Consider the following 16255-nt stretch of genomic DNA (forward strand, 5'->3'; position numbering starts at 1 on the left):
TCCTGAGCAGTTGGTCCAGGAGGATACTATGGTCAAACTCTTGGTCTAATTTCATACGTGTCTGAGCATGAAGCTGCTGCAGCAAAGGGAACCAGAAGACCATGCTCCAGTTTTCAAGCATCATCAATTCAAACATTTGTTGTTAGCAATACCTCAGTGAGACACAAGTTCTGAGATGCTATTTGATGGTTAGAACTCTTGTATGAAAGTTGTAACTACAGTGGTGCCTCGCAAGACGAAATTAATTCGTTCCGCAAGTCTCTTCGTCTTGCGAGTTTTTCGTCTTGCGATGCACGGTTTCCCATAGGAATGCATTGAAAATCAATTAATGCGTTCCTAGGGAAACCGCCTTCAGACCAGGTCCGGGGACAGTCTGTCCCCGGACCTCTTCTGAAGGCTGGGGGGGGGGGGACAAGGGCTTTTCTTCCAACCCCCAGCATTTAAAAAAACCCCAGGACAACGGAGGACTTCTCCGCTGTCCGGGCGATCTTAAAATGCTGGCGGGCGGCATTTTAAAATCTCCCCGGACAGCGGAGGACTTCTCCGCTGTCCGGGGCGATTTAAAAGCCCCTGGGAAGGCAGGCAGGGGGGACAAATACTTTTACCTTTACCTTTATTGTGGCAAGGGACGCGGGCAAGGGACGCGGGTGGCGCTGTGGGTTAAACCACAGAGCCTAGGACTTGCTGATCGAAAGGTCGGCAGTTCGAATCCCCGTGGCGGGGTGAGCTCCCGTCGTTCAGTCCCAGCTCCTGCCCACCTAGCAGTTCGAAAGCACCCCTAAGTGCAAGTAGATAAATAGGTACCGCTTACCAGCGGGAAGGTAAACGGCATTTCCGTGTGCTGCGCTGGTGCTGGCCCGCCAGAGCAGCTTTGTCATGCTGGCCACGTGACCTGGAAGTGTCTTTGGACAGCGCTGGCTCCCGGCCTCTTGAGCGAGATGAGCGCGCAACCCCAGAGTTGGTCACGACTGGCCCTGACCGGCAGGGATACCTTTACCTTTACCTTTATTGTGGCAAAGGAGGGAAGGGGTGGAAATTAATAACAACTACAGAGAGTGGACATGGCCTAGGGATGTCATTGATGCGTGGCCCCATTCACCCTTCAGCCACACTCACTTTAGCCATCACTGCACTTGCTCATCACGTGACCATTTCTGCTGAATGCTAGTCCAGTTTTCAGCAAAAGAGTTTGCTCTGGAGAAAAGACATACCATATTAGAAAACCAAGTATACATATTTAATGCACACAGGACTCAGAAGTAGTAGCCTTGAACAAAACACAAGGGAAAGGCCTTCTCCTGTCGCCCCCTGAAATTGATTTCAGCACTAGGTAGACTTGCTGGACAGTGAAATGGGATGCAGAGTTAGCTGTGCCCAAAGAAGTCGAGAAAATACACTCTTGCCCTGTCTTCTTGCTAGTTCTTCTCCAGTGAGAACATAGCCAGGACTGAGCTGCCAAGTGGCACCAAGGAGTCCATTCCCTGCTGGGCTGCTTAATGAACAGAGCCAGGAACAGGAAGAGTGAGGCTTCTAAAAGACAACACCAGCTTGACTGACCGAACACCAAACACCAGTCTCCATTTCACAGTAGAGGTGATGCTGTGATTGCATCTGCATCCTTCTGGCGCTCTCCGTTTCCCTTTTCAAGCCCCTTGCTGGTTGGTCTCCTCTTTGCTATCTCGTCTTTTCCAGATCTACGGAATCGAAAAGTATGGTAAGCAGAGATTGCATGCAATCAAACTTTGTTGCCTAATTCAGCTGTCTGTGCAACTGCACTCAGGCTTCTTTTTATGCCACGGAAAGGAATTACTCCTTTTAGAGCCAGACTGATTCCAGCCCACTTGTTTAGGTTTTATGTTTTACCCCCAACAGCAAAATCCGCAAAGCTTGCACACAGAGGGAGATGTCACCAGCAGGCACCTCATTGCTGCTTGTCTTGGGACCCTGCAGGGCCTTTTTGTGCTCTTGAGGGCTCCCTGGGACCTTACGGTGGCAAAAGGCACAGCAGGTGGTTTCCATGGGATTTCACTACCTAGCAAAACTAGAGCTCCCTTCAAAACCCCACCACCACCATCACCAAAACCCAGTACTAACCTGAATGTAAGCCTCAGAGAGGGTGATCATCTGGGGAAGAATGTCTGTCACCTGCAAATCCTGCAGCTCATACCACTTGCCTGTGCCCTGCAACACCAGGAAAGGAAAGCCACATCAGGAGATAGGCTAGCAAGGAGAACAACATGGCAAAAGAGTTTGCTGCTGGAACTCAGACCAAGTTAAAGCTGCATTTTGAATGCCACTTTCAAAATCTCAGGAGTCAACAACACCAAGTCTGAGATAAGACTCACGTGGTGCAATACATGGTGCAATGGACCCAAGACTCACATGGTGCAATACATGTATCCGGTAGGCCCCTTCTGTTGGTTTCCCATCATGCACGATGTTTGCGATGAGATCATAGGTTGTGTTCTTATGTACAGCCTGCACTTCCTCAGACAGGTATTCCCGGAGATCTACATTCCTACAGCAGGAAGGGAGGCAAGTGAGAAACTGTAAGATACAGGAGTGCCTGCAGCCTCCCTTTTGAAAGGCAGAGGCCCATACAGTTCAGAAAGTTGCCTGCCAGCCTTGAATGGTCATCCCAACATGCTCAGCCCAGGAATCCTGCTTGCTGGGCTCGAGTGGTGGTGGTGGTGGGGCAGCCACCACGTGAGCTGCTGCAGTGCATCCTGCAAAAGTCACACTTGCATGGGAGAAGCCCACTGGAAGGGGGCTGTTGACAGCTACACACTTTGACTAGTAAGCAAGCCAAAATGTGTGGACCCCTGCCAAATAGAGCGCCTTCTGCTTCAGGTCTGATAGCCTGGTTCAAAGTTTGCAACGTCCAAGGGTTAGTAACAAATATATAGGTTTGTATGCTGAAAGAAACAGGAAACAGAGAGAAGGTGCGACCTCCTTTACTTGACAGTTTCAAGAGCCAGTGTCCAGTTATTTGAATGCCAGCATGGGATGCGTCAAAATTGTGAGAACCAGGAGACTAACTAAAGTGAAATGCGGGAAAGGCTCACTCCTGCTGAGACCCTGCTCAGAATGCTGTAGGCGATACTCAGAAGTGTACAGTAAGAGGCAGTGTCTGTGCCAGCAGCTACAATCACCTGTAGAGCCATTGCCATAAACTAGTTTTAAAGAAGGGGCTAAGAGGGTGGTATACAGGCAGCTCTCTCCCACCCCAAGTGGGCTGCCAGTGAATGGTTTCCACTGTCACTACTTCCAGAAAATGGCTCTCTGGCCTCTGAATTGATAGGCAGCTGCAGAAAGGAGAGAAACAAGCTATTAACTTGGTGGTAGTAATGGTAGTTCCTGACAGTAATGCCCCCCACTGCCTCTGCACTGAGAATGTCAGTGCCCCTGCTTGATGAAAAGCAGCTTGATGAAAAGTGGTGTGCAAATACTTGAAATAAAAATGGAAATTAAAATTCTTGACATCCCCAGGTATTATTATTTATTTAGAGCATTAGTACTTCGCTCTTCATCCCCAAAGGCTCCCAGAACAGCTTAGTAAAGGTAAAGGTAAAGGTACCCCTGCCCAAACGGGCCAGTCTTGCCAGACTCTGGGGTTTGTGCGCCCATCTCACATTTATTGGCCGGGGGCCAGCGCTGTCCGGAGACACTTCCGGGTCACGTGGCCAGCGTGACAACGCTGCTCTGGCGAGCCAGAGCCGCACACGGAACGCCGTTTACCTTCCCGCTGGTAAGCGGTACCTATTTATCTACTTGCCCCCGGGGGTGCTTTCGAACTGCTAGGTTGGCAGGCGCTGGGACCGAGCAGCGGGAGCGCACCCTGCCGCGGGGATTCGAACTGCCGACCTTTCGATCGGCAAGCCCTAGGCGCTGAGGCTTTAACCCACAGCGCCACCCGCGTCCCCAGAACAGCTTACATACAATCAAAATAAGACAGTCCCTGTCCACAGGCTTACAATCTAAAAAACATGACATACATGGCCAGCTGCTGGCACAGTTCCGGGGCAGAAGGTGCTTGATGGAGGCAGCCTCTCACACCAGAGCCAATGGAGTGAGCTCTGCTTTGCACTCGGGGGGAGGAAAGACTGCTGGGGGAAACTCTGGAGAGTCCTAGCCAGTCAGTGTGGACAATACCAAAGTAGATTGACTAATGTTCTGCCTCAATATAGAGGCCTTCCGCAATTTGATGCTGTCAGGTGTTTTCAACTACAAATCTCATCAGCCTCAGCAAGAAAGGCCATATAATACTGGAGCTGATGAGAGTTGTAGTCCAAAACACTGAGAGCACCAGGCTGGGTTAGGTTGGTATAAAGCAGCAGGGGTAGGCAAGCTAAGTCTCGGGGGCTGCCTTCTCAATCAGGCTCACGGACGGTCCGGGAATCAGCATGTTTTTAGATTAGTAGAATGTGTGCTTTTATTTAAAATGCATCTCTGGATTTTTGTGGGGCACAAGGAATGCATTCATTTTTTTCTTCAAAATATAGTCCGGCCCCCCACATGGTTTGAGGGACAGTGGACTGGCCCACGACTGAAAAGGGTTGCTGATCCCTGGTATAAAGCAGCACAATGGCAACTGGTCATTTTAAGAACTCTAAGAAAAAGTGCCTGGGTTTTCTTTTTCCCTTCTAAACCATTTTCCTTTCTGTGTTTTGTCTTTCGGATTTTAAGTCTGAGAGCAGGGACTGACTCAACACTGATACCTGCAGGCAGCTCTGGGAGCCTTTGCATCAGACAGCACCTCAAGTTCATGAAGACAAACCAGGACACATCCCATACAGAAAGGCAGCACCTACGTGATGGGAAAGTTGACAATGGTCGGGTTCTTCTCCACAAAGAAATTGTTTTTGGTGAACCTCTTGATGCAGAAGATGAGGTAAGGAGGCAACTTGGTCAGCTGGAAACGCTTTAGGAAGTTCTCCTTATAGGTTTTATATTCCTGAAGGAGAGAAAAACAATGCTTGGAAACATACTTTTCTCAGGGAATCTTGCACTGTGCTGAACTCTGCAACTTTGGGATCTCTTTTCAACTAGCATGATTGCCCTGCATCTACCCAAAGCACCACTTTTAAGTCAGAGAAAAGTAAACCATGTTTAGGCACAGAACTAGAACACTGGGCTTCCCTTGATAATCCCCGCTTGGCCCAGGGCACTGAAGCCCACCTTCCCCACCCTGGACATCCCCTCCCAATGCTTTGGACTATGACTCCATCAACCCCAGGCACCACAGCCGCGCTCCATTCTTATAGCTGTACAAAATATCTGGAGGGGTACATGGCTGGCAAAGTCTGCCCCAAGTGAGCCCTTCCCCCAAATGGGAATCCAAATCTCAAGAGTTCTCTCACCAAAAACTTCAACATTCCCTTTTTGTGGGATCTTACTTGGGATTGTTCTAATAAAAGCCAGCTTGTTCCTCCCTTCTGCACCCCAGTGCCCTTTGTTTCCCTTGTTATTTTACTGATTGCATTTACATCCTCCACAGTCTCGTGTTCCCCCTTTCAAGCCACATTTTTCTCCACTGATTAATGAGAGTGTCACGATACCAACATTTGGAAGGTGTGATGCCTGAAGTCAGCACCACGGACCTCTCAATCTGGATTGTGGCTTCCAGCTCCAAGCCTCCTGGGTGGGGGATGTGGGTGTGGAAGCAGAGAGGGGGGAATGTATAGTTACCTTCTCTGTAATTCCGTTGAACTTGGCCAGGATGTTGAAAAGCGGTACTTGGGGAATGATGAGTTGCTCTTTCTCGTCCTTGTACAGGGGAGCTGTGGGGAGGTCCAGGGTTAGATACATGAAAGTGGATTCCACCATTTTCTCCTGGTATTCGTCATTCTGGAGCAGCTGCTCCTTCTCCTCTGCTGGCTGAGAGAGGGAGACACAGAGAATGAGAAAAACAAAGCAGGTGGTGCAGGAGAAAAAGACTTGTGGCAGACACAGCTGGATGCAAGGCTCCAGTAAGAAAAGTGTGGGGAACCTTCAGGCCACCAGACTTTGATATATACAGAAGTGTTTACTGACTGCCTACAATGGTGTTTCCCAAACCTTAGTTCCATAAACTCATCCCCCCAGTGCCCCCTATACTATTAAAAGCATTATTTAGAATAGTAGTTTGCACAACCCACTAAGAAAGATTGTAAGACAATTCAAAACAGTGGCAACTAATTGCACATTTATTAAAAATGGTATTAAACCTATTTAATTTAATCAACTCAACAAAGCTGATGACCTTGATCCAGTGATACCAGCTATTCAAAGTCTGATAGCCATCTATACCTCCAGCGCCTCCATGTAGCCTCCTCATTATTTATTCTTCATTAGATTTGTATACCCGTAAAACTCAGGGCAGTTCACATAACATTACAATATGAACACAAAATACATAATAAAAACAAAAACAAACTGATAATCCCCCCTTCCACAACACATTTAAAAGGGATCTCAATCAGTCAAAGGCCTGGGTAAAGAGGAACCTATATGCCTGGTGCATAGATGTGTATAATGAAGGTGCCTCCCCAGGGAGGCCTGGGAAGAGCATTCCACAAGCAGGGAGCCACTGCAGAAAAGGCCCAGACCTCAGGGTCCAGGTAGGTTCAAATGGTCCTGAGGTCCTGCAGTCCTGAGATATTTCAGGCTCTTGGTGTCCCCCTGGTAACCCCACTCCTCCCAGAGGATGGTATTGCCCACTTTGGAACCCACTGATGTACATGGTCAAACACAGACTTAGGACTGCTTGTGGGTGTCTAGTGTCGCTAATTAAACTCTACAACGCACTTTACTGCAACAATAGGCTCAGCAAGTATTAGCCACCTCTCACCATCAAGGTTTTCCCGACCCTGTGTGCTTTTCCCTTTTGTAAGCAAGAATCTAACCATACAATAAAGAACTTACCAGATCAGGGTGTGGCAGTTTCTTGGTGAATATCCGCATCGAGCCCTGGAAGACGTCTGTCACAATGGCTACAGACATAAAGAACAAAGCAAAGGAAGTTGCTTTTCATCCTTTCATAGCCCAACCTCCTCAAAGTTTGATATACAGTGGTACCTCAGGTTAAGAACTTAATTCGTTCTGGAGGTCCGTACTTAACCTGAAACTGTTCTTAACCTGAAGCACCACTTTAGCTAATGGGGCCTCCTGCTGCTGCTGCGCGATTTCCGTTCTCATCCTGAAGCAAAGTTCTTAACCCAAGGTACTATTTCTGGGTTAGTGGAGTTTGTAACTTGAAGCGTCTGTAACCTGAGGTACCACTGTATATGCTTCTTTGTTATACTAATTATTCTAATAGTTTATGTTCCATTTTCTTCTGCTTGCCATTAGTCGCTTTGCAGTTCTCTCAGGAAGGAAAAGGGGAATAAAAGCAATAAATGCAATGAAAAAGACAGTAAAGGTTAATGCCAGCCCATTCTTTGTAGTAAGACATTCAGGGACCCTTCCACTGGTCCCACCTGTGGTAAGGTGTAAATAGACTGTCCTTTTCGGTTGTTGCACCCAACTCTGGAACTCACTCCCAAGGGAAGCTTACTTGACAGTCCCTTTGCTCAGGTGAATACTTAAAAAAATATAAAAAATCACCCAGGTCGTTTAGTTTTGACTGCCTGATTTCAAATGGCTACCTGTAGTACTGCATACATCTTTAATGATGTTGTATCTTTTCCTACATTTTGAGCAGCTGTATGTATATCTGAAACACAGCACACGGGTTATTGCAGGGGTCTCAACTTCTTTTACTTACTCTTTTTCTTCTTCTTTGTCCCCCCAAGAGCAGAATGCAAGGCATTCAGGAACCAGGACAGAAAGTCAACCCCATCACCTGCAACGAGGGAAAAGGTAGAGATGAAGAGCATGAAAAAGTGACAACTTCTGAAGGCAGTTCGAGGTAGAGCAGGGCTGCAAGTCTAGGACACTGCTGGGCACAAGGACTCTCACCTCTTCGGCAGCCTTCCGTAACCAGACCTTTTGGACTACAACTCCCATCAGCCCCAGCCAGCAAATGGAAGGCACTGAGGCAGGGAAGTCTGCTCTACAGTTAAAAGCCAACCTCCTTCCTATGAGGTGCGCAATCATGAGCTTCAGTCCTAGCAAAAGAAGGGGCCAAGGCACTCAGCATTTACAAGTCCTCCCCCTCTTGTTATTTATTTACACTCCTTTTCTTCTCCAGAGGCATCCAACCATGCAAGAAGAGGAAGGAAATGCTGAGTGGGATAGAGAAAGGGCCTGGGGAACAGAGGGGTGAAAAGTAGGTTGACAAAGTGGAGCAACAGTTGAGTTGAACTGAAGGTGGAAAAGGCAGGCAACGGTTTGGAGAAAACCACTAGAGCTATGAACAGAGGTCCTAGAAGGAGGGTTCAGAATGTGGGGAGGGCAAATAATGAGAAATGCTTATCAGGTACTGTGCAACTTCCTGGGAGGAAGAGGAAGATGAAATCCATTAAAATAAATAAAACCCTCTAGAGAGTTGCCTGCCACTACAGTGGTACTTCTGGTTAAGAACTTAATTCGTTCTGGAGGTCTGTTCTTAACCTGAGTACCACTTTAGCTAATGGGGCCTCCCCCTGCCACCGCACCGTGATTTCTGTTCTCATCCTGAAGCAAATTTCTTAACCTGAGGTACTATTTCTGGGTTAGAAGAGTCTGTAACCTGAAGTGTCTGTAACCCAAAGCGTCTGTAACCTGAGGTACCACTGTATTTAAGAGTAGCTACATCTGATAAAGGTGGCCACCGCAGCGTTCCTCTAATCTCTTAGTACCAGCAGAACACAAGAAGCCCCCCCCCCATGTCCCACCTTGCTTGGTGATCTGGAAGTTCTTCTTGCTGCAGAGAACTACAGCCTGCAGCATTTCATGGGGGGAGACGTGAGCTTTGAAATTTCGAGGATTCCATAGTTTCCTCATGAGCTCTCCAAACCTCTGAACCAGCAGAAACATGATGTCTCCTGGAGGGCGCTTGATGTTCTTGTAGTTCTCCTCCTCCAAAAAATAATTCCGCAGTGGTGGGACATTAGACAGGGCCTAGGCACGGAGAGGTTAAAGATCAGGGACAAAATACTCCACTTATGTCAAAGTACAGCCTCTCCCACCACAAAAACTTATCAGGTTAAAAATCTAACATTCTGTAACCCACTCAGTTAATTTAAGATACAATACAAATATCAGAGTGCCATCCCAAGTCCACCATATCACCTTGCTCCATTTAATTTTAATCATTGTGTATTCCAGTCTTCCCATGCATGATGCCCTCAAGATGTCTTGGGCAACAACTCCCAACAGCCCCAGCCAGCACTGCTGTATGATGGTGGGCTGAAAGAGTGTCATGCTGACTGGGGATGATACGGGGTTACATTCCAAAACATCTCAAAGGCTTAGGTTTGGGAAGGCTGGATTATTCCCTTTCACCCATTGTATCATTTTAATCTGTGAATTATAGGAACTCCAACATTAAATTTTGTAATCCTGCCAGGCACCAATAAGAAAATAGTAGCACTAAGTACTGTATTTTTTGCTCTATAACACGCACCAGACCATAACACACACGTAGTTTTTAGAGGAGGAAAATCCGTAGGCATGCCACCCGTAGGCATTCCCTCCATAACACGCACAGACATTCCCCGTTACTTTTTAGGAGGAAGAAAGTGAGTGTTATGGTGCAAAAAATACGGTAACTGTTATGAAGGCATGAATGATGATTGCCAGGCACAAACTGAACATGCTCAGCTGGTAGTGAATGAGACTCCTCACCTCAGGGCCATGGGTTTGAGCCCTATGTAGTGCAAAAGATTCCTCATGGTTCCTTCCAACTCTATAATTCTATGCCCAAACCCACCCTGCCCATTATCTTGAATTCAGTGTCTGTATTTGAGCTGGCAGCACCAACAGTTCAGATACAAGCAAATAAGATGTTCAAGTATCTGGAAGAAGTCTGGGTTCACCAGGCTGTTAGACACGTAAACAACCACACAAACCATACTGCATATTCTTTGGCCTCAGCATTTTGTCTCTGACCCGGGGTCAAGTCAACAAGCAAATCCCAGCAACACAATGGAGCAATATTCCTTTACATGGAGAAGTTTACACTGACATTATAGTGATGAATTTCCTAGCCACTCAATGCTTCCAAGAAAAAAGGAGAGTTGTGAAAAACGATTCCATTCTCAAAAGAAAACTTGTGGAACTAAAGCAGTTTTTGGAAAACAGAACAGATTTCTGACAGCTGGCTAAGACTACTGTGTGTACTTTCAATACTTAGAATTATAGGCTTGGAAGGGACCCCTTTTCCCGCTGACAAGGCAGAAAACCCAACTATTATAACCTTCCCTAATGTGTGGCCATCAAACCTCCCAAACCTTCAGTGTAGTATCACCCTCTTCTCCATTTCAAAGATGTCACAGTACCTGGAGAATCGCATTAGCATAATCATTTGCTTTGATGTTGTTCAATCCCACAATGCCCGGCAGGTATGTGGTGCCATCATAGGCTCGAGAGAGTTTGGCTTGCTTATCCAAGTTGGAAATGTGTTGCTTGGTGAAGGTGGGCTTCAGGACATACTGTGGGGGGGAGAAGATAAACAGGACTGAATATGCTGCTGAAAATTCCGGCTTGACGTTTATGTTAAGATGAAGGGTTTTTTTTATAAAAAAAGAATTAGTTAAGACTTAGTTCTTACTAGATTAAAACAAAGTCTACAAAAATACATATCTCTAAAGTTCCATTCCGGACATATGTGAGACATGCTCAGGTAAAGACAACTTTCTGGGGCACAACAAAAACTGCCTCTGAAACGAGGGTTGGGGGCAGCAGAAAAAGCACACGGAAGCTTAATGTGGCAGAGTCACAATGTCTGGCAAGAGCCTACTGTTTCCACCCCCACATCCTTCATAGGGAAGACAACATACGGTGATATCCTCAAGTGAAGAGTCAATGATTTCATAGTTGTCTGGCAGACAATAGAACTTCAAGGTGTGAAGGTTGAGGAAGACGTGATGGCTGAACTGTACACTGTGAATGTAAGCATGGGATTTCAAGCCCCGACCTGCAAAGAAGACAGGAGGCAAGCAAGAAACAAACTGTGAATAAGACAGGATTGCAGTATTGGCTTCTAGTAACGGAACTTCCCTGAGCAATCCTAAGAACTACCCATGGATATTTGTTATCTGTATTATACAGTGCTTGTGGTAGTAAAGCCACAGTGATACCATTAGCTGGTGGCAAAGAATGACCAGCTGTTTTGGGAACTAAATAACTTCAAATCCACATGGAAGGGAAAGTTTTCAGCTTGGTTAGGTTTAAAACCTCCCAAAGGTAGGCTGTGGACTTGAAAGAAGTCCAGATTTAAGGAAATTAATAGTGAGGAGGTTCAAAGGCAAGGAAGATGAAGGAAGAGAGCAGCAAGGATTCAGAAAGCGGAACCAAGCTGGTTGGGAAATGAAGCTTGAGAAAAAGGGCTGAGGCAACAAAGAACTGAGAGAAGATGCATCATGTTTAATAGGCTGGAGGACTTTGTGCAAGTGAGGGGGAAAGTGAGCACCAGCGAGCCTGGGCAATGGAAGCGTGGCTGAAGGAAATGGCCCAGGGCAGTCAATGGCCTGGACTGCAATGGATAGTTGAGACAGAGATGAAGAAGTGAAGAGGAAACGAGAAAAGTAGACCTATTTGTAGAGGGGCAGCCAAAGGAGGTTTGGAAGGCTGGGGATTATGCACCAGAGAGGCACAGAGTTGCTAGGATTGACATCTAGACCCTGATGGGACTGTTGCCACCTCTGACTTCCGTTGCCACTGCAGCATTGTGATCAGCCAACTTGAAGAACCAACCAAGGGTAGATTAAAGCCTGCATTTCAAATGCTGATTTCAGCAGATCAGTTTATTCCATGACTGCAGGCTTCTAGCAGTATAGTAAAAAGATTATAATAGATCACCATCACCCCAGCTTCATTTGTGAGATCTCTTTGATCATAAGAGCCACATTAGCAGTAACGTCATGCAAGGCATGGATCACAAAGTCTTTATTTCACATTACAACTATTCCTGCTAGTTTGGTCCCAGGTTCATTTGCCACAGAGGTAGTGTAGTCGCACTGAACTGGTATTCTGTCTGTAAAGGAAGCATATAATGCCAAAGCATACTTACCCTGAAAATATTTCCCACACACCAAACAAGCATAAACGTTGATATGGGAGAGCGAGATTGAACACAGCTTCTCAAAGTCAAAGTCGAGAACGCTCCTACAGTGGCAGAACATTGGTAAATTAATCCCACCAGACAGATACCCCAATCAAACACTATTCAACTTAATCCAGGAGGAAGCCAGCATGGTCCACATGACACTACACAAAAAAACCTGGACTATAAAGGTACTGCTCAGCTGTAGAGTTTGGAGGTTTTTCTTGTGGACAAAAAGCCACCTTTGCTTTGTATAAACATACAATGCACTAAAGTGTTTCTGTACCATGGTGTATATAACCCATAACAACCTCAATTTAGATCCAATAAGTAAATATTACATATATTTCAGTAAGTCTTGTTTAGTTTACTAATTGTTCCCCACAGTTTGATCATTTAAAGAAATTCTACATCTTTGCTAAAGTTGCAAACTGCCTATTTGAATTTTTCACCACCACCACCATGGTTTTAAATCTCTGCATGTGCATTGCTACAATATATACTGCTCCCTGCTTTGCTTCATCTCGGTACTGACTTGTTTATGGTGTCCAAGTATGGGCAGTGCCTGCTCCGTCGGTCCTCTGGGTCGAATCGACCATATTTCACTGAAAGAGAGGACCAAACAAGAAACATGCTATACTGACATTCTTATAGATATATGTATAGATATAGATACACACACACTTAAATTTAAATGAATATATATATGAGATATGCTGGAGTCTTTAGCATGAAAGAATAAAAAGCATACAGAAGTAGTTTTAAAATATGCAGTAATTTGAACTACTGTAAATTGAACTTGTCCTTGGCCAAATAATTATTTGTATTGATTAGCTTCCTTGGTTACTCTTTTCAGCAGCAAAGTGACACAGAAGAAGCTAATAGCAGAATAAAAACACACCACAGCAACAGAAAACCAGTGTATTAGAATCCCCTGTGCAAATTTATCTAAGATAGCAAAAAAGGGACTTTAGACCTTTATTCATGCAATTTAACCCCTTACAGTGGGATAAAGATGCACTTTCAATAATTGTCAATAAGCATCCTAATACTGAATACATGATCACAGTAGTGTGTGCTTAAGACAGCAACTATCTAAGAATGAAAGCATCAACCACTTCAATTGTTGTCATTAACACTTGTGCCAAGTATTGATCATTAGCTTGGCTTTAACCAGATGAAGAGCCTGACATACAGGTGAAACTTGAAGAATTAGAATATTGTGGAAAAGTTCATTTATTTCAGTAATTCAACTTAAAGGGGAAACTAATATATGAGATAGACTCATGACATGCAAAGCGAGAGATGTCAAGCCTTTATTTGTTATAATTGTGATGATTATGGTGTACAGCTGATGAAAACCCCAAATTAACAATCTCACAAAATTAGAATATTAAATGAAATCAGCAAAACAAGGATTGCAAATAGAGCAATATTGGACCTCTGAGAAGTAGAAGCATGCATATGTACTCAGTACTTGGTTTGGGCCCCTTTTGCATCAATTACTGCCTCAATGCGGTGTGGCATGGATGCTATCAGCCTGTGGCACTGCTGAGGTGTTATGGAAGACCAGGAAGCTTCAATAGCAGCCTTCAGCTCTTCTGCATTGCTCGGTCTCATGTCTCTCATCTTGCACTTGGCAACGCCCCATAGATTCTCTATGGGGTTCAGGTCAGGTGAGTTTGCTGGCCATTCAAGCACAGCAATCCCATGGGCATTGAACCAGGTTTTGGTACTTTGGGCAGTGTGGGCAGGTGCCAAGTCCTGCTGGAAAATGAAGTCAGCATCCCCATAAAGCTCATCTGCAGAAGGAAGCATGAAGTGCTCCAAAATCTCCTGGTATATGGCTGCGTTGACCCTGGACTTAATGAAGCACAGTGGACCAATACCAGCTGATGACATGGCTACCCAAATCAACACAGACTGTGGGAACTTCACACTGGACTTCAAGCATCTAACATTGTGTGCCTCCCCATTCTTCCTCCAGACTCTGGGTCCTTGGTTTCCAAATGAGATGCAAAAGTTGCTCTCATCAGAAAAGAGGAATTGGGACCACTGAGCAACAGACCAGTTCTTTTTATCTTTAGCCCAGGTAAAACGCTTCTGACGTTGTTTCTTGTTCAGGAGCGGCTTGACAAGAGGAATATGACATTTGAAGCCCATCTCCAGGATCCATCTGTGTGTGGTGGCTCTTGGTGCACTAACTCCAGCCTCAGTCCACTCCTTGTGAAAGTCCCCAACATGTTTGAATACTCTTTTCCTGTCAATCCTCTCCAGGCTGCGGTCATCCCTGCTGCTTGTGCACCTTTTTCTTCCACACTTTTCCCTTCCACGTAACTTTCCATTAATGTGCTTTGATACAGCACCTTGGGAACATCCCACCTCTTCTGCAATTATCCTTTGAGGCTTTCCCTCCTTATGGAGGGTCTCAATGATGGCTTTCTGCACAACTGTCAGGTCAGCAGCCTTCCCCATGATTGTGCTTCCTACTGAACCCGTTGCAGGTGTTATGGATTGAATAGCTACTGCACCTTTTCACAATATTCTAATTTTATGGGATTGTTAATTTGGGGTTTTCATCAGCTGTACACCATAATCATCACAATTATAACAAATAAAGGCTTGACATATCTTGCTTTGCATGTCATGAGTCTATCTCATATATTAGTTTCACCTTTTAAGTTGAATTACTGAAATAAATGAACTTTTCCACGATATTCTAATTTTTCGACTTTCACTTAAAGATTCTATCTGTCCACACTACTAATAAAGAGTTGTGTAGAATTCAAAAGCATGCATAGTGTTTCATCAACTGGGACTCTTGACAAGCTAAATAATTTAAAAACAAAATACAAACTAACTCCACACAGGGGTCACATAAAGGAATAATGGCAGGAAAACAACTCATATTGACTAAGTGGCAACTTATGAAATAGCCAAAGACTTGATATTTACAGACATGGCATCAGCATGGACTGACATTTTTAATTTATGAGCCGTTTACAAACTCTATTGTATTGAGCCACACAGTCAGCCAGAACTATGTGCAACTACTGTACTACTGCTTCTATTTTACCAATAGAGTGGCTAGGTTGCAGGGAGAGATCATAACTCAAACAGAGACAATTCGATCTCCACCTAATCTGGAAAAGACCCCTGCGTGGAACCCTGGAGAGCTGCTAGATTCCTTCTAGGCCAGCGCACTATTTCCAGCTGCAGCTGGACAACCAAAAAGGCAGCTCACAAGCAGAGCGAAAATGCTTTCTGCCCTTAAACGTCCACTACTCTGAAGTATCGTGCATCTGTGCAGGGAGGCTCCAGATACCAGCAAGTGGCATCGGACGCTGTCTCACACCCAGGCTACTTGTCCATCCACCTCTTCTCTGCTCAGACTGGCAGTAGCTCTCTAGAAGCAGCTCCCCCTTTCCTCCGCCAAACCCTTTAAACTGGGGGTCGAGCATGGGGCGTTCTGCAGGCAAAGCAGCTGCTCCACGGCCACCGGCGCGCATCATGTGGCAGTGAGTTCCACAGGTTGGCGCTCGTTGATTGATGGACGGGCGGCTCCTCTCCCCCCCCCCCGCACCCACCGGTGGGCTCGTCGTCGTCGTCCTCCTCGTCGAGGGGCTCCTGCTTGACCCGGGGCTCCTCGTCGGCGGGCTCCCGCTTCACCCGCAGGCCCCGAGGCGCGCCGCCCTCCCCGCCCGGCTCTGGCGGGCCGCGGCTGGACAGCGAGCTCCGCACCGACGGCGGGCGGGAATCCCGCTCCCGCTTCACCCGCCCGGACATCGCCGCGGAAGCGCGACCTTCGCAGGCGCACGCGCAGAGGAGCCTCCGGCGCGCCGTTGTTGCCGTCACGTGGAGGGCAACGGTCGCGGCTACGTCTTACGCGCGTCACTTCAGAGAGCGTCCGCAACGCGCGTCTCCATTCATTTGCGCATGCGCATTCATTTGCCCTTTGCTGTAGCTTCTGTGGAGCTGCTGCGCTGGCGGATCGGAAGCGCGTTTGCTCAGGTGGGCGTGGCTTGAGTCAGCCTTGCTCCGGAGTGAGATGGGCGCCCACATCTGCTCTGTTGCAGAAGGCCAGCAGCA

At 46.4% G+C, this 16255-nt stretch overlaps 1 protein-coding gene across 1 annotated transcript; it reads right to left on the bottom strand.

Annotated features, from left to right (window-relative positions):
- Positions 1-1215: 1215 nt before the first annotated feature.
- On the bottom strand, positions 1216-15982 carry USP39 (ubiquitin specific peptidase 39). Its single transcript, XM_082230159.1, has 13 exons — positions 15754-15982; positions 12702-12771; positions 12134-12228; positions 10902-11038; positions 10401-10553; positions 8796-9021; positions 7745-7822; positions 6904-6971; positions 5689-5877; positions 4812-4954; positions 2383-2518; positions 2095-2181; positions 1216-1694 (listed from the first exon to the last, which is right to left on the bottom strand). The coding sequence occupies exons 1-13, from the start codon at positions 15950-15952 to the stop codon at positions 1644-1646; spliced, it is 1632 nt and encodes a 543-aa protein (XP_082086285.1). The 5' UTR covers positions 15953-15982; the 3' UTR covers positions 1216-1643.
- Positions 15983-16255: the final 273 nt, after the last annotated feature.

Source organism: Podarcis vaucheri (assembly GCF_965113315.1).
Source record: "Podarcis vaucheri genome assembly, chromosome: 7".
NCBI lineage: Eukaryota > Metazoa > Chordata > Lepidosauria > Squamata > Lacertidae > Podarcis > Podarcis vaucheri.